At 40.7% G+C, this 27,274-nt stretch overlaps 1 protein-coding gene and 1 long non-coding RNA gene across 2 annotated transcripts in view; one reads left to right on the top strand and one right to left on the bottom strand.

Annotated features, from left to right (window-relative positions):
* Window positions 1-816: 816 nt before the first annotated feature.
* Window positions 817-27,274, top strand: part of sned1 (sushi, nidogen and EGF-like domains 1) — a 32,933-nt gene continuing 6,475 nt past the window's right edge. Inside the window, exons 1-22 of the mRNA XM_079882844.1 lie at window positions 817-1,358; window positions 6,875-7,162; window positions 7,466-7,606; window positions 7,737-7,899; window positions 8,012-8,137; window positions 8,454-8,567; window positions 9,027-9,140; window positions 9,713-9,826; window positions 10,185-10,235; window positions 13,737-13,844; window positions 15,154-15,246; window positions 16,017-16,148; window positions 16,480-16,599; window positions 16,782-16,898; window positions 18,279-18,422; window positions 20,191-20,367; window positions 21,496-21,609; window positions 21,714-21,827; window positions 24,273-24,386; window positions 24,706-24,822; window positions 26,121-26,408; window positions 26,890-27,073. Coding sequence (XP_079738970.1) covers window positions 1,149-1,358; window positions 6,875-7,162; window positions 7,466-7,606; window positions 7,737-7,899; window positions 8,012-8,137; window positions 8,454-8,567; window positions 9,027-9,140; window positions 9,713-9,826; window positions 10,185-10,235; window positions 13,737-13,844; window positions 15,154-15,246; window positions 16,017-16,148; window positions 16,480-16,599; window positions 16,782-16,898; window positions 18,279-18,422; window positions 20,191-20,367; window positions 21,496-21,609; window positions 21,714-21,827; window positions 24,273-24,386; window positions 24,706-24,822; window positions 26,121-26,408; window positions 26,890-27,073 — 3,143 coding nt within the window. The 5' untranslated portion in view covers window positions 817-1,148. The remainder of the gene's footprint in view (window positions 1,359-6,874; window positions 7,163-7,465; window positions 7,607-7,736; window positions 7,900-8,011; window positions 8,138-8,453; window positions 8,568-9,026; window positions 9,141-9,712; window positions 9,827-10,184; window positions 10,236-13,736; window positions 13,845-15,153; window positions 15,247-16,016; window positions 16,149-16,479; window positions 16,600-16,781; window positions 16,899-18,278; window positions 18,423-20,190; window positions 20,368-21,495; window positions 21,610-21,713; window positions 21,828-24,272; window positions 24,387-24,705; window positions 24,823-26,120; window positions 26,409-26,889; window positions 27,074-27,274) is intronic.
* Window positions 16,150-26,942, bottom strand: LOC307165329. Its single transcript, XR_013822459.1, has 3 exons — window positions 26,862-26,942; window positions 16,436-16,531; window positions 16,150-16,213 (listed from the first exon to the last, which is right to left on the bottom strand). It is a non-coding gene; the product is annotated as an uncharacterized lncRNA (long non-coding RNA).

Here is a 27,274-nt window from a genome sequence, read left to right as displayed (position 1 = left end):
TCCATATAATAACTATTAGAAAACTGTTTTGTTTAATCACAAAGTAATTTTTGTCAATAAAACATACAAACAAAAAAAATGATTTTTGTGTTCTGAATAATTGCTGTCAGTTGGTTTTGGCATTTTGGATAATTGCTGTATATGATGTGTACACATAAAAAGATCCTTGTTGCAAGATGTTCTTGCTCCATGATTTGATTCCTACCACTAATGACCCCCTGTGTAAAAAGAATCTAATTTTATTTTAAGGGGAGTTGTTTCAGGCATATATAAAATCTATTGTCTTGTGTTATTAATTTGGAGGAAAATTGATATTCAGAGAGTAAGCAAGCCTTCAGTACATCTCTAGTCCAAACCAAAGGGTTTGTGTATATTTTCCTCCTCTTGAACAGGCTTCTTGAGCACAATATGCAAGGAATGCACTATATATGCATCCTATCACATGCCACTCTGGAACTCTTACACTGCCATGTGGTAGTTTGTACCACACGAGACACGTGCTTGTGAGTAAGGGTATTTTTCAGCAAAGGTTAAGAGTAGAGGAGAGTGCCCTGTCAGAGTCTCTTTAAAGCAGCCCTTTGATTACCATAGCTCCACCCAGTGCTTATCCAGTTACCGGTCTCTTCTCAGCTATTGGATGAGAGTTCTTAATCATGCAAGGTAGTGAATCCCTGGGGGGGTGGGGCTGGGTCTGAAAGAACTCCTTTGGCAGGCAGAATAGAGGTTTTATTGAGGATATTTCTAAACTAACCATCAGGGACCAAGTCACTGGATTGTAAAAAAAAAAAAAAAAATAGAGCCGAATCACTCTGCTCCCTCTCCTTCTTTCTCTCTCTCACTCTGTTCATTTCAGTGAGCGGCACGGAGCACGGCAGCTCTTGAGCACCCAGCAGCACACAGAATGCAAGGAATCTACCCCCTTGTCTTAGACCAACAGTCCAAGTACCAGGGCTCAGAGCAGATCTGAGAGGAAACAAAGAGTGGAATTAGAAACCAAAAAGAGGAAAATTTACAGAAACAGGGAGAAGAAAGACAAGGAGAGTATCATTGGTTGAGCATTTGGCACTGGTGATTAGAGTTGTCCTGTTGCCCTCTCTGAGTGTCCAGGATCCTAGTCCTCTCCTCTCCATCCCTGTGCAGACAAGGTCATGGGGTGGCTGAGGAGACCAGTGCTCTCCATGTGTTTGCTTCTTATTTTGCTTCATGGCATGGAGGCTGCTGTACCTCTGGAGGAGTTCTACCCTTTTGGGCTGGATGAAGGTGACTCCCAGACCATCGAGCAAGATGATGGGGGATCAGGACTGATAGCAATATCCGTGGCTTTCCCTTTCTTCGGAGAACGGCACACCGGACTCTATGTGAGTACAGATTGTATGTGTATGTGTATCAGTGTTGTGCAGGAGAACTAGGTCTTTCATTCAGTAGCTTAATTGGTTTGTGTATGTGTCTTTGAGGGAAACAGAGCCAGGTCTTATAGCCTGAGATTGGATAATGAGCCTCTGGACCACAAAGTTTTTACGTTACATTTGGTCCTACACAGTGACTGAACTACTGGATGGTTTTTAGTGAAAAGATGACAGTCTATATTGCGGCTGCAACACATCTGCATAAACTGTGGTTTGAGAGAGTGAGGGAGAGAGAAGAAACTGCAAGTACGACCAGCGAGAGAAAACGAGTGTGGCGAGTGCTCTGACAGATCTCGGTGCTTTGATCATAGTCGCGTCCTGCTTTTGGTTGTGCGAGATGGGCTTTGATCTGTGACATGTAAGCTTCTCAGCCTCCGCAGAGGAAGCTCCATCCTCGTAAATTAACACCATCTGTTTTGGTGCAGCATCCCAGTCGTTCTGCCTCCCAAAATACGCTGCCCCACCCTGAGCACCCATCTTTACTACCATATTTCCATTCCCAACAACCTGCCCAGCCTGGCCGAGGTACCACAGCAACAGAGGCTACGTTTCCAGACTGGTCTGCGAGCAAATGGATGAATGAGATCACAATCCCAATGCAGCGGACAACTGACACAGCAGACATGCCAGAGAACCGTTCTCCCACCCAGCCACTACATGTCATTCAAACAAACGTTCCCTCACAACTTTGAGGGGTAATATTGTGTTTCCTATTTTAAAGTCATGAAGTCACTTAGATTCATGTTCTGGCAAATGCAGCTTGCTAAAATAGTGCAGGGTTGTCTACATAACTTAGTTTAACTTGTGATGCATCTGTGCGTCACCCCGAGAAGTATCTCATATCTCAGAGCGCAATGTAAATATTAATGTGAATTGGAGACAAGATAAGACCTGCTGCGGATAGCAGTGAAGATCTAAAATTAGATTAGTTCAATGTGATAGAGCAGAAGAGGACTGAAGCTACAGTACTGGGTGGTAACTACAGAAAGGGTGCACCGAGTACAAACTGGGAGGTAACTGCAGGTCGATCTGAAAAAGATTTTGCAAATCACCGGTGCATTGAGGCATGCGACAGCATTAAAATTGCGGTCAAGATTTCTGTAATGCACTCGAGCTGCTTGAACAGAATCAATTACACTTCAGCTTTATTGCACGCCATAGCCACATGTTGATCTCTTCCAAAAGAGAGCTGCATTTGAACAGGTGAGATTTCAGAGGGCAGATCCTCGTGGATAATTCCTCGTCCGGAAGTGCATTCCAAGCCTTCTGGGCTTGGAAAAACAGAAAAGCTCTTGAACCAAACAATTTGAGGTGGTTCTTGAGAGTTGTCTCAGGGTATTACTGTAAGAGCTTTCCTAAAGCAAAAAGAAGGATCAGTACTGCCAGCTATTGCATGTTTCACCTTCTGACCTACTCTCTCTATCCACCCCCAGTCATCTTTCTCACATTTTCTCATTCACTCCCCCTTCACGATAATTGAAATATTATTTATAATACTATAACTGTGACTCAAAAATACTGATCTCTGCCTCAGCTTCAAGGCAGTGTATTTAGTGTATTTTTTTACTGACAGGGAAAACAGGGATTTGTCCATTTCCTGACAACTACATTCCTGTGTCAGATTCAACTATATTAGGCATAACAACAAGTTTGCAGAGCTGTTTTTGAATGAATGAATGAATGAATGAATGAACGGACGAATGAATGAACTTTGTTCTAGGCTTTGAAACTAAGCTTTATTCACAAAACTAATTTTTAACTCTTTTGTTGGGCTGAGGAAATGTATTAAAAATAGCTGAAATAATAATTCAATATAAGTGGCCAGCTTTTTTCACAGTACACTGTTCTGCTATATATTACAAAGAACATAAATATACATTACTATGTCATCTACATTCAAGCCTCATCGCCGAGAATTATGAAAGCAAGTTCTTTGCCATCCAGTGCCTCCAAGTGCCTGGTCGATATGTCCTCTCTGCATGATCTTTGTCCAAAATGTCCTGTTTCTTGTTCCACAATGCTGTCCATTTGTTTGGGTCTGAGAGATTTCACATGTAGCTGTGACCTCTCCTCTCTCCCCTCATTTACCCTCACTCTTCCTCTTACTCCTACTCTTCTTCAGCCTCAGATAACAAGTTCAGGGGTCTTCCCACTGGACTTGTCCAGCTGCTCTAGTGAAGAAAGGAGAGATCCCTTTAACAGAACCCAGATGCATCTGTAAAGTGTCTCAGGGATGCCAAACAACGCAGGCTCTCAATTAACTAACCTTATGAACAACTGGGATGAAGAGCAGAGAGGATGAGATCCAAGGATAGAGAGGAAAGCATGACATGGACTTCCACAACAAATGTAAAAAACAGAAAGCTTGAAATTATTGTGAATGAAACTGGTGTAAGTTTTGATGGTGAACAGAACACCATGGTGGATTTTTGGGGACCTCAAGTTAAGAAACCGATACCTCCCAACAAGTTGTTTGTATGAGAAGCTATAAAATGGATGTTTATAATTGTATTAGGCATAGAATTGTTCATCCAACAGTTGAGTCAAAACAGAAGAGGGAAAATGATGGGGACAGAAAGATTTGAGGTTTCACGGCACACTGAGAGCACATCTGCTAAAGCTCATCCTCAGCACTATAACACTTCATGTTTGCGCAACTATAGAGGCAATCTTCAACCTTTAGGGATTTTCTCTTTATCTCTTTTTCTCTCTATGCTTTTTGCTCCTCCTCCTTTTCACTTAAGTAGCACAAATATTAGCTAAGTACGTGAGGTCATATGTGTGATTTTGTTAGGAACTGGGTAGCTTAGCGTTTAATGCTTTATGTCAAGATAAGTCATATGTTATGCTAAGCTTTAAGCTAATATTTGGACTCAATTCAATTGGGGCAGCCACTGAAATTAATTTTTCTATACTGAGCTTCAGTTATTTTTCCAAGAATAGTGAACATCTTTGTATATTATTATAAGATATGAATGAGTGCAGTGCCATACAAAGGGTCATGGTTTGGCATTTTGTGGACTGCCAGTCATGATAAAGAAACCCACTATAGCCACACAAGGACCTGGAGAAAGAGGAGCCAAGGTCAACCATACAAACATATATACCCACTTCAGCTTTTTCCTCAAATTTCTAGGAAATGCAAGTAAAAGTGTGCGTGTTAAGATTCCATGTTTTTTCCAAGCTGATCTCTGGGCACCTTTTTTTATGGAGGGATTTGTATTGGCATCCTTTTTCCCAGGTGATTGTTTATTTTAGTATTAAAATGAAAATCAGCCCATGAAAATTGTTGATACAGTATATCCAGTGAAGAATAACAAAAATAAATAAATAACATGGTTGCAGGAGTTGCACCATGTAGACCTAGAAATACATGTTTTAAAAAGAGCAATAATAATTCAGTTTATTTACTTTAAATTATTTTGATGTAAATTAATTTGTACATCCCACAAGATATGATTGCTTTTATTCACCTTTGTGGTTAGATCCAACTACTCCATCCTACAGTACTTTTAATAAGATACCAGGACATGGAGGAAAAGCAGTTAATTTAACCTCTTCCAGATGATACAAAAAGATCAGAACAAAAGCCAGCACATATTACAGCACCAGAGAATAATCGCTAATGTAGTGCTTAGTGAGATTTCCGCTGCTAATTTAGCAGCAAGGTAAGCAATTTCCATTCATTACCTCCACACACTGTTGCTACCTCTCCAATGCTTGCACCGGTCAAAACACTGCTTTCCCTATTGGCTATACAACTCTCTTTTCCCAGTTTGCTGCTTATATCATTAGCATGCAATGGTTTGGTACTGCAGCCCATTCTCAAGTGTTTTGGTCATTTGTGAAACATTTACACTAAATCACACTTTGGTTCCTGTCAAGGGTTTGTATCTGTCAGTGAACTGTGCCTGCACTTTCCATTCCTCCATCTTTTCCATCTCTCTTGCATCTCACTCTTTGTCTTTTCTTTCATTCTCCTTCTCTCACAGGGCTCCTCTCAATGACCCCAGAGTTGTGGCCCTACAGGCTTCACTCTGCTTCTCCACGTTAACCACACTCTTGCCACAGCATGCTGATGCAGAAAGGGGAAGACTGCGGTCGGCCAATTAACCAAGCACCCGAGTCAGGCCAAACAAAACTTCCTCTACTGTTTTTACAGCAAAGGCCTCAGAATTATGGTTTCCATACGCATGGGGAGGGGAGAAAAAAGGCCATGTGTCTGACATTGCCTTTGTTGCTGTTGCTTCTGCCAGAGTTGGGTGCAGATGAGGGAAATTAAGGGACAGGGTAGTTGGCATTAGGGGGCGAACACCTGGAGAGGAGTGTGTCTAAGCAGGTGCAAACTGACTAGCATATGTTAGACACACTCTCTCATTGTAGCTCTGTGCTGTGATAATATGATATGGTGCAGAGAGGTGACTGGTAGTATTTCTCTAATATAAATCAGAGAACAGTTTAGGTGAGTCACAGTTCAGAAAGGATTTCAAATGTCCAATCTTTCCACTGGAGGAAAATTTGGTTGCAAAAACTACAATTAAAGGGTGAAGCAGGGCGCACAGGCAAAATTTATTTCACAGACACCGATTTGCCTGTTTAGTGAATTTGCTTTGATATTCATATCAGTTTAGTAACACTGCGGCCCTGTGAATGCTTTAAGGTTTCTTCTATGTCAGCTTGGCAGGACATTCATCACAGGAGTAGACACAGTCAACAGAGCAAGGCCAGTGGTCAGCTAAGCAAGTGTTGGGCTCTGTGGTTACTTTAGAGGCAGTTATTAGGACCTCACCCTCTAAAACCACTTCTAGTAGACAGGAGCCAGGGCAGGTGTGTCAGAGTGTGTATGCGTGTCTGAACAGTACTCCGGTTTTCTCAGCTGCAAGACGTGGATGTCTGGCAGAACAAGGCAGCTGTCTGTTCCCTGATGGGAAAAGGATACATCTGCCACAGGAGCCTGCCTCACTCTTTCATCATGCAATGCTACTGCTCACTCTCGAGTGTCAACACAGTGCTGGACACCTCAGCTTGTCTCCGCTTATCCCCAGTCAGCATGTTCCATACATCATAGCCATCAGATGACTGTTCCAGGCCTTTCGCAATATCTACTCCAAGAGTCACTACAAGAAACTGAGTTTTTGATGGTTTGAAGTTCTCCTGCTTGGAAACAGTCCTTGTAAAATCATTTGATTTCTGTTGGTCTAGGATTTCTTGACTCTGCAGTACTCCTGAGTGAACTAACCCAGTCTCTGTTGTCAGGTATACCTGAGTGTGGAAAGAATTTAATTGAGATGAAATATGTTATTTGTGCAACTCAGAATGTCAATGTCCAAACATGCAGCTCATGGTGTGGTAAAGCTTCAGCAGTGGAATCTGGGAATGAGTCCCAGGAAGGTGAGCTGAAGGAAGCTTTGTGTGCCGACTCTGCTAACCCAGAGCATGTACTTGTTCTTTTTCCCCATGTCTTCTAGGTCAACAACAATGGCCTGGTGTCATTCCTGAGGGAGGTGTCCCAGTTCACCCCTGTGGCATTCCCTATTGCTGGAGACCGCAGGGTGGTGGCTCCGTTCTGGGCAGATGTAGACAACCGGAGGGCAGGAAAAGTCTTTTATCGAGATAGCAAAGATCCTGCTATCCTGAGAAGAGCCACTGCAGACACTAATCATTACTTCCCTGAGTTCCCTATGTTTGTCACCACATGGGTTCTGATTGCTACCTGGCATCAAGTCACATTTTTTGGTGGCACCTCAATAACTCCGGTACCAAGTTCATGTCCTTTAAACTAACAAAATCAACACAGCATTTGTTTTCTCTAAAAGACCATCTAGCAGAGTTTCTCAACTCTGGCCCTCAAGGTCAACTGTCCAGTAGGATTTAGCTCCAACCCTGGTCAAAATTAAACTCTGCAGGACAGTGGATCTCGAGGGCCAGAGTTAAGAAACCCTGATCTAACATAAAAAAAAAAAAAAAAAAAAAAAAAAAAATAATAATAATAATAATAATAATAATAATAATTGCATACTGGTTGTGGCAACTGACTTGCCCTCTGCTCTATTCTAAAGGTCAATACATTTCAAGTAGTTCTTATCACAGATGGTGAGCTCTCCTTCACCATCTTCCAGTACCACAATATTACCTGGACAACAGGGATGCATGCTACCAGTGGTGGTGACCTAGCAGGCTTGGGGGGAATAGCTGCACAGGTAAGGTCATTGCCTTTACTTTTCAGCTCCGTCATGAATTTTTAATCTTGACTGAAATTACTGTAGTGAAATTAAATTATGAAAGAATCCACTCTGAGAGAACTCTCCCACACTTCCACTCTCTTCCTAGGCAGGTTTTAATGCTGGTGATGGGAGGCGCTATTTCAACATCCCAGGCTCTCGGACAGATGATATTGTAGAAGTTGAAACCACCACGAATGTGGGCTATCCTGGTCGTTGGGTCTTTCGTATTGATGATTCTCAGGTGCAAGTGGGTAGCTGCAATGACTCAGGTACACCACCAAATGAAAGAAAAAGAAAAATCCAGCAAATTAGAAAACATTATAGACAGTACAAACAGGAAAATATAAGTCTGCTCAGACTCTTTTCTATTGTCCTCCTCAGCTTTGGTCTGTGCTAACTTAAGGCCCTGTCAAAATGGTGGCCGTTGCATTGACGACTGCATCACAGGAAATCCCTCCTTCACTTGCTCGTGTTTATCTGGCTTCACTGGACGCAGGTGCCAGATAGGTAAACGAATGATGAAATCCTTCCATCTCCAACAACCCGTACTCATCCTATTTGTTCGTTCTTGCCAGGAAAGAGGAACTCAACTTGTAAAAGCAGAATTCCACCCTGCAAGCCAGGGGGACAACCTGAGAGAGAGAATTTCCCCTGGTCACATCTGTATGTAATATACATACAGTAGAGTCAGTCCAACGTTTTGCTGTGGTCAATTCATTACCCTTTCCTCCACCCCCTGGACTTTAGGATTCCCTAATGTTTTCATTCTTGTGTGCACATCTAATAAAAGTCATATTTGTCGTTCTTTTCTGTGTTTTGATAGAGGTTGATGAGTGCTCCTCCTACCCCTGTCAGAATGGAGGCACATGTATGGACAAAATCAACCACTTCATCTGCCTGTGTCCACTGGGATTCATAGGGACAACATGTGAGACGGGTAAATATCTGATTCTTCAATTATCTGACTCCAATTTCAATAATGCATTGCACGCTAAGTTCATCACAAGAAAACGTCATGGTATTGCTCCAATAATCAATAAGAAACTTGCATTTCTCCAATGTCCAATGCAGGCTCTTCTAAAAAAGTTGGCCAATGAGGTCTAAAATAGCGAGTGAAAAAGGATGCGGGTTTTGAACGTAGTAAGCTCTTCTTTTCGTGCTGTGGCCTCTCTCCTAACTGACTTCGTCCCCCCCTCCTCCCTTAGCACTCTGCTGGCTTGAACCTCCTTCTCGTTCCCACAGTCCAGCCTGCAGAGATGTATCAAACCTCTAATACCTTTCACAGCCAGAAGTGCATAGTTTCAGAGTGAGGGGAACGGTGTGGAGGATATATTAATCAGCTGAATAAATATTCAGTGTGTGTGTATGTGTGTGTGTCTGTGTTTATTGCCTGCAGACATAGATGAGTGCCAAGAGACCCCATGCCTCAATGGAGCACAGTGCATAGAGGGTGTCGGCAACTTCACCTGCTTATGCCAAGCAGGTTATACTGGGTTCCTATGTGAGTCAGGTGAGTACGGATCTTGGGAGTGTCACTGAAAGGCCACAGCTTTCCCCAGGGAACATTTCCTTTTTTCCGCATTAGGCACACACTTATTCATTTGACAGATGGTTTTATCTAGACTAACTGCATGAAGACTGCTATAGTGCAATACTTTTAAGGGCAGCTAGTAAATGGAATTATATTATCAGTTACTTTGTTTTCTATTCCTGTGTTTTCATATTAGGTCAGGTTTTATGTTCCAAATATCTCTAAGCAAACCTCGATCTGACTTTTTTAGGAAAAAGCACTGACATGATTCCCCCTGTTTAACAAATTGGGCTTCTCACAATGGAGGTTATTGATGACAAGCCCAGTTGGGAAGTACTTTGGAAACTAAACCGCTGACCTTTGCATATCTTGAACCCTTGTTTCTACATGAGACCAGATTATTGTTAATGCTAGACACCTGGTCAATGAAACCATATACCTGCATGAACTTTCATACATCCTCACATCTTAAGATACTGATACAGTCCAAACCAAGCTGTTCCAGTATCTGTATCTGCACTGACAAATGAATCTTGTGTTTTTGAATCCAGACATCAATGAATGTGCATCCATGCCATGTTTGAATGGAGGTGTATGTGTAGACCTGCTGAATAACTACACCTGCACCTGTACGGCAAACTTCACTGGAAGCCACTGTGAGACAGGTGTGCTTTTACTCTCTTGAGTTCAACCCACCATCTTACTTTATATATGCCAGCCGCAACATATTACCCCGTCTTTGTTTTTGTTTCCCTTTGCAATGGGAAAAATGTTTAATCATAGAAGATGTTTACACAGCCAGCCACCTACTTTCCCCTTTATATTTGGCCTGCTGTAACATTTTCCAACTGGGATCGACACAAAGAAATTAATAAAGAAAAGGGGATGCTCTAGATTAACTATGGCTTCAGACCACGTGTCTGACTAATTGAACTGATTAATTTTTCTAATTTATTGTTCATGTACTAGATCAGGCTGACCCCAGAATATAATATAAAAAATATATTTTTTCCCTTAAAACAGAGTTAGTTGTCATGGAAAATTCCTCTACGACCGATGCTGCAAATCAGACAGGTAAGTAAATGTTCTTCAAGTTCCTGCTAAGGTTAATCTCTTAAGGCCCATTCACACCAAGAATGATAACTATAAAGTAGGGCTGGAGGAATTAACGTGTTAAACTTTGTGATTAATTTGAGATGTTTAATGCATTTAAAAAAAAAAAAAAATGCAATTGACGCAGCACTTTTTTTACCTCGATTTAATGACTTCCTGTTGTGACCAAGTCACCCTTTCATGATGGAGAAGGACAAGGATGGAGTTGTATGTGGAATGTTTGCATTTAAAAAATTGCCTGATGGTGCGTTTGACAAAACAAAGATGGTGTGTACAATTTGCAAAGCTGAATTAAAATACCATAGAAGCAATTTGTCTTTAAAGGACAAGTTCGGTATTTTACACTTAAAGCCCTGTTTACAGATCGTTTTTGATGAAATAGAACGGTTAAGATTAAATTTTGGACAAATGCTGCTGTGCCGAGAATTTTAGGTTTCTTTCGCTTTCCCAAACACCAGTAGACTGGGTGTATAGGTGCACTCGAACACTCCTTCCTAAAACACATTAAACTTTCATTTACAAAGACGTGAAACTCACCGAGTGGTCAGGGGTGTCCACTGATATGCTCACACAAAAATCGCTGCAAAAGATGCTTTCCAACAGGTTTTATCGTAGTTTTTGTCTCCTCCATTGACTTGCATTGGATGTGCTGTGAGGTACGGTATTACTCCGCGCCGGAAACTGAAATGGGGTTGTTTTCTTCTTCTTCTTCGTGTTTTTTTTTTTTTTTTTTTTTTTTACGGCGGATCGCAAACAATGAAATGCCAGTGGTTTGCTTGCAAAGGTGCATTATCGCCACCAACTGGGCTGGAGTGTCTATTATTCAAGCTCTCAGCGGAAGAAGTTCGGGTGTGAGGCGTTTGGAAAAATAGGTCCACAGTTTTACAACGAATGGTAAAACACCTGTTGGAAAGCATCTTTTGCAGCGATTTTTGTGTGAGCATATCAGTGGACACCCCTGACCACTCGGTGAGTTTCACGTCTTTGTAAACGAAAGTTTAATGTGTTTTAGGAAGGAGTGTTCGAGTGCACCTATACACCCAGTCTACTGGTGTTTGGGAAAGCGAAAGAAACCTAAAATTCTCGGGACAGCAGCATTTGTCCAAAATTTAATCTTAACCGTTCTATTTCATCAGAAACGATCTGTAAACAGGGCTTTAAGTGTAAAATACCGAACTTGTCCTTTAATATACCATTTAAAAGCAAAGCACCCAGGTGCTAGCAACGTAACTAGCAAGGCTACAGGAGGGCCTCGCCAATCCATGTTACTGCAGTATATACAGTGGGGAGAACAAGTATTTGATACCCACTTACAAAGCATGTAGAAGTCTGTAATTGTTATCATAGGTACTCTTCAACTGTGGGTGACGGAATCTAAAACAAAAATCCAGAAAATCACATTTTTAAGTAATTAATTTGCATTTTATTGCATGACATAAGTATTTGATACATCAGAAAAGCAGAACTTAATATTTGGTGCAGAAACCTTTGTTTGCAATTACAGAGATCATACGTTTACTGTAGTTCTTGACCAGGTTTACACACACTGCAGCAGGGATTTTGGCCCACTCCTCCTTACAGACCCTCTCCAGATCCTTCAGGTTTCAGGGCTGTCGCTGGGCAATACGGACTTTCAGCTTCCTCCAAAGATTTTCTATTGGGTTTAGGTCTGGAGACTGGCTAGGCCACTCCAGGACCTTGAGATGCTTCTTACGGAGCCACTCCTTAATTGCCCACTCCTGCCCTGGCTGTGTGTTTCGGGTTGTTGTCATGCTGGAAGACCCAGCCACAACCCATCTTCAATGCTCTTACTGAGGGAAGGAGGTTGTTGGCCAAGATCTCGCGATACATGGCCCCATCCATCCTCCCCTCAATACGGTGCAGTCGTCCTGTCCCCTTTGCAGAAAAGCATTCCCAAAGAATGATTTTTCCACCTCCATGCTTCACGGTTGGGATGGTGTTCTTGGGGTTGTACTCATCCTTCTTCTTCCTCCAAACACGGCGAGTGGAGTTTAGACCAAAAAGCTCTATTTTTGTCTCATCAGATCACATGACCTTCTCCCATTCCTCCTCTGGATCATTCAGATGGTCATTGGCTAACTTCAGATGGGCCTGGACATACGCTGACTTGAGCAGGGGGACCTTGCGTGCACTGTAGGATTTTAATCCATGACGGCGTAGAGTGTTACTAATGGTTTTCTTTGAGACTGTGGTCCCAGCTCTCTTCAGGTCATTGACCAGGTCCTGCCGTGTAGTTCTGGGCTAATCCCTCACCTTCCTCATGATCATTGATGCCCCACGAGGTGAGATCTTGCATGGTGCCCCAGACCGAGGGAGATTGACCATCATCTTAAACTTCTTCCATTTTCTAATAATTGCGCCAACAGTTGTTGCCTTCTGACCAAGCTGCTTGCCTAATGTCCTGTAGCCCATCCCAGCTTTGTGCAGGTCTACAATTTTGTCCTTACACAGCTCTCTGGTCTTGGCCATTGTGGAGAGGTTGAAGTCTGTTTGATTGAGTGAGTGTGTGGACAGGTGTCTTTTATACAGGTAACAAGTTCAAACAGGTGCAGTTAATACAGGTAATGAGTGGAGAACAGGAGGGCTTCTTAAAGAAAAACGAACAGGTCTGTGAGAGCCGGAATTCTTACTGGTTGGTAGGTGATCAAATACTTATGTCATGCAATAAAATGCTAATTAATTATTTAAAAATCATACAATGTGATTTTCTGGATTTTTGTTTTAGATTCCGTCTCTCACATTTGAAGTGTACCTATGATAAAAATTACAGACCTCTACATGCTTTGTAAGTAGGAAAACCTGCAAAATCGGCAGTGTAACAAATACTTGTTCTCCCCACTGTATTTATAATGTTGCTGCACGCATTTTATTTGATGGGAACAACTACTCTGTGGTTCTGAGGAGAGTCTGTTTACAGTTCACAAGATGTCATTAAAATATTATTTTAAATATACTTCCTTTGTGTTGTTTAATTTAATTAGATGATTCTTCGTTTACCTTTACAAGCTTGGGGGAAAATGCAATTAATTGCGATTAATCACAGCAAATTGTGCGATTAATTCATTTTTTTTTTTTTTTCGATTCCCAGCCCTACTATAAAGATAACGTTAAAGATATCGTTCTAAAAATTGTTCTAAATATAAAAGAATGGCAGAGTACACACCACAACTGTAACATTAACGTCACCAGTAAATGGTATTGTTGGAATTTACTTTCAGAAAAAAAACATTTCCAGATGATTAAAGATAAAAACATTGACAGCCAATCAGAATCCATCTGATTTAAAGAGCTCAAAACTGCAGCATGCTTAAAATAAACAGAAAGATATTGTGCATTTGTGTGGACGCCAATATAGTTATCGTTATAGTTATTGCTCTTGGTGTGAATGGGCCTTTAATCTCTTCCGTTAAAGATCACACATATGTAATATTTCACTTTCAGTTCCCTGTGATGGAGAGAGTTGTGAAAAACGTCAAATCTGCGAGTACATTGGCTCTGGAAACTACAACTGCACCTGCATCCCCGGTTACTATGGTGACGATTGTGAAGGTACAGTACTTTCAGACTTTAATGCACAGTAGTTAATTTCCTCAAGCAATTGGGCAGGAATATGGCACAGAGGAAGAACAAGGCAGACATCACTATCCCACAGGAATTTGAAGCACTGCCTGAGGAAGACTATGCAGCCTTGATGGATGAGCATAATTATCCAAACCTACACAGCCTCACCCAGTTTACTGCTCAGACCTTGCAGCAAGTCGCTTGATGTTGTAAATAATTGCTTTATGGCACTTTTTACTACTTTACCAACAAGAGGAAGGGCTCTTGTCTAGACTTAAAAGGGCCTCTGTTTTATGAGACAGTCCTAATGTTTGGAATTCATTTCCTTGCAACAAAGCAGGTGAGATGTGTTTGGACGCTCTGACACCCAACCACAAAATTACAAAGACTTGGGTTATGAAGATGACATGAGGTACAACATCCACTCTTCTGCTTTATCTCATTTAGTCGTACCTTGTCAGTCAGCGTCCCTGCTCCCAGGGTCACTGTGTCCACTGCACACTTTGTCCCTCAAGATTTAAAAGCACTTTGTGAGCTGCAGCAAATTCACCCTATTCCCCTTGGAGCTGAAATAACTATTGATGCTTATATAGACTCTCCTAAATCTCCAGAATACCTTCCTGCCCGGCTCACTTGGAATGTGTAGTGGAAAAATTTGTGCAGTCCACTCAGAAAGAGAAGGCAGAAGCTCACAGGGAGAACCCAGGAGTGTCTAATGGGGCACAGAGATCAAAGACACCGACCTTAAAGACAACAAATGAAAATGGCTCCAGCGAATTAACAACCTATTAATTGCCCCAAGGGTCATACATTTTGATAAAAACCATGTTACATATTATCAGAAAAATAGCACCCTCACGTAAGGAAGCAATTTAACAGTGATACAGCAACTTACTTTGATCCACTGCTGCAATTACTGCGGGAAGGAGAAAATAAAAAGTCTTCCAGTATGGAAAAGCTGCACAGAATACTGACTTACAGTCGTTCAGCACACTATGAACTGTGAAGAAAATGTTGTGGGAAAAACTGCACCCAAGTTTTTTTCATCAAAAAACTATACAACAAATCCCACTACAGAACACTATTCGTAACCCCACACACACACAATGTGACATTCCCACACATGCTTCCACTGAATTTACACTTTGTGCCAATTTGACTGATGTGAAGAGAGAGCAACATATTTCTGAATATTTAGAATGTTTACTTAACCAGAAAAGTGAAAACTATGCTGAGCTCCTTCCAAAAGTATTTTTATCTGCCTCTTTCTCTCTGCTTCACATTTAAATCCCTACAGAGGAGTGTCCCTGTCAGAACGGAGGAGTTTGTGTTGATGTGAATGGCACCTGTGAATGTCCGACAGGCTTCACTGGACTCTACTGTCAGTTTGGTATGTATTAACGGCAAACAAATGCAGAATAGATTTCTCATAGACTCAAACTTCCAAAGACCATATTAAGGTATGGGAGGTCCATTTTTATGTATGCAGTGTGTTTGTTAGGACAATAATGCTAATTGTTGATCTACATTAAGAGGGAGTTTGTCTGGTTTCTACTGTGAAAGGCTATTCGAAAAGATTGTAGAAAAGATAAGTATAGTGAATTCAAATGTTGTTGTTTTTTCCATCACCAGGCCTAACACTTAGCATTAAAAATGTCAGTTTGGCACAAGTAACTAACAAGTGACAAATTGTGAATCGTTACATCGCTGTTCCACCTGCATGATTCTTTTGTCCTGAGGAAAGCTAACCATTGAATGGTTTGTAATCATACCTTAATTCAGACCCTACTCCTGGAGACCCACTGTCCTGCAAAGTTTATTTCCATCATGCTTAAGCACACTTGCCTGTGTGATTCTTAAGAGCTTCATTAGCTGGGTCAGGTGTGTTTGATTTATGGTTGGAGTTAAATTCTGCAGAGCATTGGGTTAAAGACCTCTGCTGTACTAAATCGTTTATTTTTGGAAATTCATCACATTGAGAGCTGTTCTGCATGATGATGATGATGATTGATGATGATGATGGAAGGCACTAAAAGTCTGAGAATCATAAGAGTCTGAAAAGAGTCTGTCAATCATAAGCAACATGCTTTATTGATCAGTAGTTGTACTGCACACATATTTGTATAACAATTAACTTCTGTGGATTGTTTCACTCCTTAGAGGTAACACAAACACCCTGTAGTAACAACAGACCATGTCCGGATGGAGGCCCATGCTTGGAATATGGCGGCACGTACCTCTGCACCTGCCAAACCGGTGTCGACTTCGATCACAAGGACTTCTACCCATATGGTAAGAGCCCTGGAGAGCCTTGAAGCCTTGTGCTGAGCATGGTCTCCATGACAAATGAGCAAAAACTGTGCCAGGTCGTCAGGATGGCAAAGGTCCCCAAAGCAATGAAGCCGTTATGTTGAGTAAATGAAAAAAGAACGATTTATTTGTATGTTGACATAATGTGAAGGTAAAGTTTCAACTTGGCTATTAAAATACACAGAGGATCTATACTGTGGTGTGCATTTAAATGAAATCATTCCAACACACACAAATAAAAGTTACTAGTGAATGGTAAAAGCGATCACCTGCTGTGAGGGAACGTGGTGAAGCCGATGTGTGTGTTTTTCAGTACAGCCCCGATCGGCCTGCGATTCTTCACCGTGTCAGAATGGGGGGTATTGCTATGAGACAGATGGAGGCTACATCTGTGAGTGCAAGCATGGCTACAGAGGCCAGCATTGTGAAAGAGGTATGTTACATCTGCCATCCTTGTTAACATTTTGTCTTTTCCATGCTTACACATTAAAAGGTAGTCACATTCGATCATTGTGCATGATATTATGTAATGCATCACATATTCATTTCACAGAAGTCATTTTGCCTACTCGCAGATACATAAGGCATTTAATTTCCTCTTTTTTTTCCCCTCAGTCAGATTAAGTTCCTGTGCCTCTGGTCCCTGTCGTAATGGAGGCTCTTGTAAAGAAGAAGCTGACAGCTACCGGTGTGTCTGTCCCTACCGTTTCACAGGGAAACACTGTGAAGTGGGTAAGTGTTTAGTTCAAGACAATTGGGGCACAGTGTTCAAGACAATTTTCTTGCAATAAGTGGTTTTCTGCTGTGGATGTAAATGCATTTTGATTATGTTTTTTTTTTATAAGAGTCTTATTAGTTTGCTAAGCATAAAGGCCCTTTCACACCAAACATGTTTCACATGAAAATTTTGAATAATAGATTCCTATAAAGCTATTCATGCCAGATGAATATTTGCCTGCCACCAAAGCAGTTTAATTTTTTTTTTCTTCGTCCAGCAATAAAACGTGCCAGCAAATACAATTTGAGATTTGGATCAAGTGTCCGACACCTACAGAAGCAATATTAGAGCATTTAGTAGTGCAAACAAACACACTCAAAGCAGCGTTGAAAGTTTGTACTCCACATGTGAGCAGCCTGAACATACATAAAACATTTGCATTTTATGAACCCTGTGAACTACATGGATAGCTAGAGAGATTAGTGAGGTTTTTCTTTTTGCAAAAAATGTTTCTCATACATTAACGCTCCAGCATATAAACACACCATCAGTCAGTTTGCAGCATTTTTTTTTTCGCCACATTTTTTATATTTAAATCTTATTCTTTTTGCATGAATGTATTTTTACTACATTAAAAACTAGATTTGTCAAAAAAGATAAAAAAAGATATACATTTTTTTGTTACGGTACATACAGATCCTAAGATTTTTTTGTTTTTAAAGCTGGGTAATGATTGCAAAATGTACATTTGTGTTGCACCCTCTATTGTAGGGGCATGAATTTCCATTTCCTTCTGTCTGGTCGATTCGTCTGTGATTTTCGCATTTTGTTTGCCTTAAAAAGACCTAAGTGTGTGCAAGTATGTTACTGTAAATTACCAGTTACAGTTGTTACAGATGTTACAGTTCTCATTCACCCTTCCTCTCCTCTTTTCTGGTCAAATGGAATAATAGTGTAATCTGCTTTTCTTCATGTTTGGAAAATGGCATTTCCGCACACACAGAGCGCCATAAAACTGTACAAAGATAAAAGCCCTTCAAAGCCAAGATGCTTTTCATCTCTAGATTTTCATTATCCCAACTTTGTCCCACATTAGAGTTGTGCAACTGTTTGGCCTTGTGTAATGATCCAATTTGTTGGAGTTTGTTCAACACTTGGATTCCTCACATGTTGGAAAAACAACTTGCCCTGGCACATGCATGAAAAGCTGTTTCTCTTTCTTAGTGCTACTGTAATGATCAATGATTTCTCACACATGTTGGCCTCGTTTAGACGCACACATTGCCGTGCTTTCTTTCATAACAAAACTGTGCAAATGTCCAGTTTATGCACACACGTGTAGCCTACACAGAACTGTACCAACTGTCCATGACGGTTTAAACTTTTATGTTTAGGAAAGCCGGATCCTTGTGCTTCCAGTCCCTGTCTGAACGGGGGGACATGTTTCCACTACATTGGTAAATACAAATGTGAGTGCTCCCCATCCTTCATAGGAAGACACTGCGAGATCAACAAAGGATCCAATCCAGCTTTGGAGGGTAATCAAACTGTGTTTTACCTACGAAGTACACTGAGCTGTTTGCCAACACGACAGGAATCAGGAGCTCACACGGCTCTTTGCAGTAGTCACTATTCATTCATTTAGGTGTAAGTGATATGCATGTTAGGAGGAGAACAGCAGTAGTCCATCTTCATTCAGATGATGCCAGGACTAAGCAGCAGGTGCCAGTTCCTGCAGTAAAGCTGGGTTGTGTGACGCCTCCAGAGACGGAGCTAGATAAAGTACTCAGTGCATTTGATACTCTCTCTGAACAGGGGTTATAACTCTGCTCTGTTACTGTTGATTCTACAGGGTTTTTCACAAAGTGCAGTTAAATTTGTGTCCTGCTGTTCCGTGATAGGATGAAATACCATCCCCTTGTCACCTAAAACATTTCACAAAAAGGATGTTTTTACAGCTTCACTCTATTTATGGATCTGCTCGTGGCTGTAAATGTAGCAATGTGTTATTGGGTAAAGTGAGACAGGTTGGTTCTTTATGTTTTTGGGAAAAGCAATAATTTATTTTGCAGAAAGAAACAAATATCGGTTGCTGCCTCTGCTCACAGTGTTTTGTTTTATAGTGTTTCCAACAGTCTTTTTTCCCCCCTTTTGCAACGTAGGTCTTGTTGCAGAACCTGATTTCACCAAGTGCAACATTCCTGGATCAACATCTTTGTTGATCCTGGAACAACATTCCAATCAACCAATCAGATTTGAGGGACAAGTTTACAGTTTTTGTCAAGTTTACAACCAGGGTTTGGTGCATCTACATCAGTGGTATTCACCTATCATTTTCCTCTGATTTAAGGAATAACTTATGGGGTATGGTTAGGTTTAGGGGTAGGGATATAGTTAGGATAACATTTTCAGACAGGAATGTTGTTCCAGGATCAACAAAATATGTTGACCCAGGAATCCGACAGCTACAGGTTCACACTGTACGATTTTGGCCACGATTTGTCCGTGTGGGACAAATTTTCCAAATCCTAAAAGATTCCTCTGATCCTAAGCTACAATCTTAAGTCTTTGATCGCTAGTTTGACATGCTCACCGACAGCCGATTAATGACTGTTGCGATCAAATTTGACCTCAGACGAAATTCTGGCAGAAGATTTGACTCACAGTTCTGCAGTGTGAATTCTCCTACAACGACCGTCAAATTGTTTTCGTTTAATCGTTTTTCAAGACAAGCCATTACCAAAATTAACGTTAGAGATTTATTTGTAGCCACCATTTCAATCCCGCGTGTAATGCAGCTCGCTGTCACTGAACGCGTCATTGATTGATGATGTAAAACTCCGGACGAGCTTTCTTGTGTGCGTCCGTTTTTAACGCGTCTTGAATGTTGTACAGTCTGACATTAATGACAACTGAGATCTTACAGTGTGACACGGCTTACAGCGAGGATCATGTTTGTACAGTCTGACAACAAGCAACAATCGTAAAGGACTACGTTTTTGCTCTGTAATAATAATATATTTTTTTTATAACACCTTTCCAAAGCCCAAGGACGCTTTACAGCAGTTAGAGTAGCCTATCTAAAAGTGTTCTAACTAGCCTAAATAGCAAATAGCTTATACATTGTAAAATGTATTTATATTAGTATCTAATATTAATGAAACATTTATATGATAATAAATAATTATCTTATTTGTCATCCTTTTTATAATAATTGTGATATCATTGTTTAACAAACCTGACTAATTGCAAACAATCTATTAATAAAATAATCACTCTCATGTACACTCTGTATACTGCACACAGAAGGTCTGGACTGTGGCCCCCCTGTAAAAATTAAGCATGCAGAGGTGCAGTATTCCTCCACTACCCCAGGCTCCATGGCCCTGTATGCATGCCACCCAGGCTACACTCCCCTTCCCAGGGCCACCCAGAGCATCTGCAGCAGCCAGGGGTCCTGGAGCCAGCCTCCAGTCTGTGAAGGTTAGTGGAGACTTGCTGTTTATTCAAAACCCTTGTTGTTCAAAGTTTACCCAAGTCCTTCCCACCCTGAAACCAACATTCCAAAATGGTTGGTTGGTTTGGAATGCTGGGAAGAAGAGCTGATGAGCCTACTAAATGTCAAACAAGTAGAAACACTCTAAAACAAATTGTAGTTTAAAAACCAACATAAAGTTTGTGTAGCATGTTAGGGTGCTAACAGAATGTAGTCAGGCCTTGCTTTACAGTTCAGAGCTCTTAAACATGAAACAATTCTGCGGTCTTTCTGTGGTACATAAAGCATGATGCTGCTTTGGCAACAAGAGCTACTACATCATCTGTATCATATCAAATAAATTGGCCATGTACACAGTGAGACAAGCAGGAATCCAAATGCAAATGCTTTGTTCGGCTTTCTCGCTGCATTGAGGGTGGAAAAGAGCTTGTCACCTAACACCTGATTTATTTGTATTTACAGGAAGAATTTCTTAAATATCAGGGTTTTTTTCATCTTGAAGAGTGTTAATGATGGACTTTCACGCAGTTTCTAGAACAATATCTGTGTGAATTCATACACCTAACCAAGAAGGTCTCTACAATAAGCCTTTCTTGATCAATAACATGTAGTTGTATGCCTTGTGCACAAAATGTGTGTCTGAATAGAAAAGATGCAAATAGTTTTTTTGTGGTGAGGTCAGTGAAAATATTTCCAGGATATATACAAATCTGAACGACAGAATTTTACCCAACTGGGCGACAAAAAAAAAAAAAAAAAGTTTGGTCACACTTTAGATTAGGGTCCAATTCTCGCTATTAACTAACTATTAACAGTAAACTCCTAATTACTGCTTATTAATAGCTTGTAAAGTAGTTGGTAATTTATAGGTATTGGGTAGAATTAAGGGATGTAGAATATGCATGGTCACACAGAATAAAGGCATTAATATGTGCTTTATAAGTACTAATAAACAGCCAATAACCTGCATGCTAATAAGCAACTAGTTAATAGTGAGAACTGGACTCTAAACTAAAGTGTTACCAAAAGTTTTCATGCTAAAAGAGTTAAATGCTTCCCTGGTCTGTGCGCTAAGATTTGTATGTGAATGACTCTCACCATCTCTTTTTCTTTAGAGATAAACGAGTGTTTGTCTCAGCCATGTATGAATGGGGGAACTTGCCGCGATAGGGTAACCTCCTACCTGTGTGAATGTGAAGACGGTTTTACCGGCCAGCGCTGTCAAACAGGTAACACACCGCTGTTATTTACACTAACGTTTTGATATTACAGATTTTGACATCTGTGTGTGAAAACATGGTTTGAGTTTAGATATCTGTGAATGTTTTGACAGATATTGATGAATGCCTTTCTGAGCCATGCAAGCATGGAGGTACTTGTGAGGATCAGCCTGGCTCTTACTTCTGCCACTGCCAGCAGGGCTATGCTGGACAGGACTGTGAGATAGGTAACATCATCTGGAATGTATTAAAGGATTAGTTCACTTTAAAATGAAAATTACCTCATGATTTACTCGCCCTCAAGCCATCCTAGGTGTATATGACTTACTTCTTTCAAACGAATAAAATCGGAGTTATATTAAAAAATATCCTGGCTCTTCCAAGTTTTATAACAAAGTAAAATTCTAGCTTCCGGCCAAAAGGCCATACGCAGTCTACTTGCACCTAATGCGCAACTTACGAAACTTATGATGCAGAAGTAGCGTAGTGCGTCATGGCGTAGCGTAAATATCAGCAGTACGTCGCATTACTCGCATAAGTTGCGCTTTACACTTAAGTGTAATCCGTATGTATGTAGTGTAGCTAAGGGGTTTCAATTGAGTGTAATGTAAATGTGCTTCTATCTAGAATGTCCCATTTCTGGTTAGTCAATGTTGTGATAGAACTTACATCTGAGGCTGTGCATGATGGACTTCCACCAGGTTCCTTAAAGGAGTCATAACCTAGTCTTAATTTGGATACCTACTGCTGTATTATAGTCTTTCATGCCCTTCTAAAAAATAAAAGTGGAAAAAAAAATAAAAACAGAGCTCCTAAAACCTTTATTTCTGAAGGCATTATTGTCTCGCGAGATCTGATGCGATGTTTTGGCTGTCGTGGACGTAGAGTCCATTCCCCGTGTTTACCTTGAAGCTAACGTTACATACAATAGCCGCATTAGTAGTTAGCTGCTGTTTGTTACACACAGTAGAGCAATAAAAACAGTCTTACCGTTTCAATTTCAGGCAAGTCCCGGATGGTTGGAATGGCACCTTTTTTCAAACGGAGCTTCGTGGCCAACTTCGCCTGATATTGGCCCAAATTTGTGAATGATTCGTATAATTCGTACAAATTTGTAAAATGTTTAGCGCAGACACCGAACAATAAGCCAGTTGAAAGTGTTGCTGGGACAGCGTCATTAAAAATGAATTTTATCCACTGGTCCCTGATAGTTTGGTCCGTTTTTGGTATAGAAAACACATTCGCATGTTGTTTCTGGCAGTCCACCACAGAGCAACTCACGTGTGCACTCGGTTTCTCCATCTTTCGCGACTGAACTGAATATGAGGGGGAGAGGGGAAGGGCGGGCTTCCTGCTGCGGTGTCCATATATGGTATATCCTGCCCCGTCTTGACGTCAAGACGGGGCTGAAATCAAAATCTCGTTTTTTAGTGCGCGTGCACGTGGGCTATTTTACAAACCCTGAGGTAAACAAACGCTTCACTTTTAAATATCGGCTTCCCGGCCAGTGTATAATCATTATGCAATCATAACATACATTGATTCTCGTGGAAAAGTGAAATTTGCAGGTTATGACTCCTTTAAGACCAAAATTTAGCTTTTTGGCCAAGTTAACACTGTGCATCATCAGAAACACCATCCCTAATGTGAATTTGAGTGAAACATGGTGGTGGTGGCATCGGCAGCATCATGCAAGTGTGTGTATCTGCAGGTTTGAGTAATGGGCGTAACGAAAGGTCTTTATCATTGGTCGTGAAAGCTGTATGTTAGGGTTAGGGTGTGGGGTGGGGTAGGGTTAGTTTATGTTGTAGCAATTCACTTTTTGGCATGCCCATCACTCCGACCTTAGCTATACCTGTCTCGAATCATGGCGTGTGGAGATCCTTTTCTGCAGCATGATTTGTGAGGGTAGAAGATCAAATAAATGCAGAAAATTTGGGAAAATTCAAGAAGGAATGCTGATGGAGTCTGCGTAACACCAACCAGGTTGACTTGGAAAAAGGCTGTACACTTAGTCTCCACACAACCTGAATGGGGGAAAACTGCAGTGGCCAAATGTGCAAATCTGATTTTATTTACACAGACTCAAGACTATAATTGCTTCCAAAGCTGCATCTGCTAAATACCAGCTTATGCAAAACATTACTTTGTGTGTAATAACTGTAATGACCAATTTGTAGAAATTTGTTTACACTTTGACATGAAAGAATATTTGTTGAAAAAAAAAGAAAGAAAGAAAAGCAACGCCTAGTTAAATTCTCTGTGAAGTTGTAAAACATCAAAACTTCCAAGGGGGTGAATACTTTTTATAGACTTATTTTGCAAGGATTTATGAAGCATCTACAAAAAAGCAGACAGGGCCTTTGTGAACACAACACAATTCTACTTGTAGCTTGTAGCAATAATCTTATAAACTCAGCTACAGTATGGTAGCTATAGAAAGAAAAAAGAGACCTGTTTTTGTTAAGACTTGATTCCCAACTTATTTTCCAGCTTGCATCTGCAACTGTTTTTGTCATTCTGCATAATTTGCTTTCCCCTTGATTCTGACTTACAGTAAATCTGTTTTGAGACTCAAAACACTTCACACCTACTTTATCTCCTACAAACAGTCCACCTCTCAGAATTAAGGATTTCCCATCTTATGATACAGATGTGTGTTTGTTCTGCAGAACAGGATGGATGTGAGCCAAATCCCTGCTTGAATGGAGGTGTATGCCGAGGCTACAGGAGGAACCACCTGTGCGTGTGTAAAGAGGGTTATGTCGGAGACCGCTGCCAGACATGTATGTTAACTATTTATTATTACTCCTGCTAAAGTGCACAATACAAATTTAAGACTGAAAATTGAGAAAATGAGAACTATTAAGATTTTAATTGACTTTCAGTTGCTTCAGGCCAAAAAATCTGCCTTCTATTTTACACTGACTTGGATTAATCAAAATTGAATTGAATTGAATTCAAGAATAGAATTGAATTCTCTCTGTGAAATCTGTGTATCCTTCCACTTCCCGGAAGTCTATGGGTCATTATCTTAGTTCTGTACCTTTGTCAGATCGGGTGCTTTAAATGTAAGGTCTCGATCGATCCTCTGTTGCCGTCTAGTGGAGAACCCATGTGTACTGCAGCCGTGTGGGAACCGAGGTGTCTGTTGGAGTGATAGGAGGGGGAACTACAGCTGCGCCTGCATGGTGGGCCACACAGGGAGAGACTGTGAGAGAGGTCAGCTCCTGATCTTACATTATTTCAAATCAACCCATATCCATTCATTTTATTTAAGTGAAGGCTATTTAGAAAGGAACTAGATATTAAGATAGAAAGGAATTCAGTGTTTGTGTGTTTTTGCTGGCAATGTGATTTGTTAAAGTGATTTGTTATCTGCTGTATTTTGATTTTCAACCTTTTTTATTTTTATTTAAGGAAACTAAGAGTGTCCGTAGATTAAAATAAGTAACTATAATAATTCTAATTCAAATTAAAATAAGTTTCAGAATTACAAAAGTTTCAAGAGCTGAATGTTGTCTAGGATCCCACTTTATTAACCAATGAATTTATGACTTATCAAGGCGTTTCGTGATTAACTGGATAAGCAAGTCATTTTTACTCACAATTTCTACTTGATACAATATTTTAAAGCTCCTTAGTGCTATAAAAATGTACATTCTTTATAAAAATACCATGCCGTTTTTAAGATTTTATTATTAAAGGTGTGGTAGGCAATTTATTTTATTAACACTTTTTGTTATACTGGTTGAAACTCTCTTCACATCCTGATAGCAATCAATAATAGAAGTGGTTTAAATATTAAAAAATGTACATACATTACGATGTCCTCCCTGCCTGTCAACATATGTAGGCCTATTTCCACACCTCCACGCACCATGCTCGTTCCGTAAGGCTATACAGAGACAACCAAGCGCCAAAAACAAACAGCAGTCGCCCTTTACAGCTCCTCCTGAACCCAAACAACGAGCTTATGCTGCGTTCACGCCATGTCATTACCGTAATTACGAGATGACAACCCGTGACGTTTTACCCGAGCTGTTCACATCCTCAGACTTGGATTTATGCATTTATATGTCAACATTATAAATGCTGAAATGAATCTGCAGCAGTGAGATGGTATAACTAGAGCTCTGTAAGTTGTTTACGTTCATTATTATTGTAATGTTATGTGTATTTAAGATACGAGGTAGTGGGATCATGCTTTCAAAGCTAGCTTGCTATTGCTAGCCTCTCTGCAATTGCCTACCTTACCTTTAATTTACATGACTTTTCCATGACTAAAAATCACCTTTAAAACTATGCTACCTCAAACCTGAAAGAAAAAAAAATACAGTTTTCGATAGGGTGAATTGAAATAAGAAACATCTTGATTTCATTGTTGTTTTAGCTTGCTTTATCATCTTGAGGCCCCATTGGAAGTTTGCTGAGGCCCTCTAGTGGGCCTCAGCCACCTGGTGAAGAATCACTGGCTTAGAGGGTATTTGAGTTATTTAAAATACTTTCACTGTTCTCAGACCTGTTGCCTCCATCTGGCCTGCATGTGTTGCGGGTAGAAGAAAATGAAGTTGAGTTGCGCTGGGATCATTCAGATGCCACTCAGAATTTGATCAGCGGCTTTGCTGTTGCCTTTGCTCCTATTGGTCGTGGACCAAGGAAGACAGACTTCCTGGAGAAGCAGCATTCTACCTATGTGCTGCAGGGTCTGAACCCCGGACAGCTTTACAACATCTCCACCTTCTCTGTCAAACGCAACACCAACAGCAATGACATAAGCCAGCCAGCTTTCGCTCTCATCCGCACTAGTGAGAGCTCCCACTTTTTCTTCTGTACCTATATGGTGATTATGTTACATCCTGTTTTCTTAGCACAATGTGACAGCAGGAATGCAATATCTGTGTTTGGTCTGACTTTATATTAAGTGTCTTTAAACTACATTGTACTACAATTTAAATCAATCATTTGATACAATTCACCCTTAAACATACCACTAAACACCTTACCCATATCCCACCTCAATAGCAGCAGAAGTGTTTTGCAATACAACATGAACACATTGTACCTAACATTTTGTTTTTGTTTATGTACATAGTAGTTAAAGACACCTAATAAAGTCTGACTCTGTGTTTGCTTGTTATGGCCCTTATTGTGAATGTAATGTTTGTGTCTCAAGAAAAAAATATGTGAAGCACTATTAAATGTGATTAATTTTTACACACTAATAGTTCTAAACATATAAAAGTAGAGTATTCACTCACAGGCTCTTCTTCTCCTGTTCTGTCTCAGGGCCACGTAAGGTGGAACAGCTGGAGATAGTGAATGTGTCATCTTCTCAGGTATGGCTGCAGTGGCTGGTGCATGTTGGCCGCCATGCTGCGATCAGTCAGGTTCGAGTGTCCCTGGTGCCGGCAGATGGTAGTGGACCTCGCACAGCCGTGCTCAATACCAGCGTCACAGAGTACACCTTCAGGTCAGTCATGACAAAGAAAGAGAAAACACAGGTGCAGCTACAAATTACTTCTCATGCAAACTGCACTGCAAGACTGAAGCTTGTCGCCCCTTCATGTTTTAAGTCTGTGAATAGTCTGCATAGTTTGAGGAAAATGATAATTGTAATTGGTCCATCTAGTTTGTTGCAGCCTTCAAGTGCAGTCAGAAATGTCATATTTAT

This window comes from Squalius cephalus (genome assembly GCF_949319135.1).
Source record: "Squalius cephalus genome assembly, chromosome: 10".
Classification (NCBI taxonomy): domain Eukaryota; kingdom Metazoa; phylum Chordata; class Actinopteri; order Cypriniformes; family Leuciscidae; genus Squalius; species Squalius cephalus.
The sequence above is the reverse complement of the archived record's forward strand: the minus strand, read 5'-3'. Positions and strand labels throughout refer to the sequence as shown.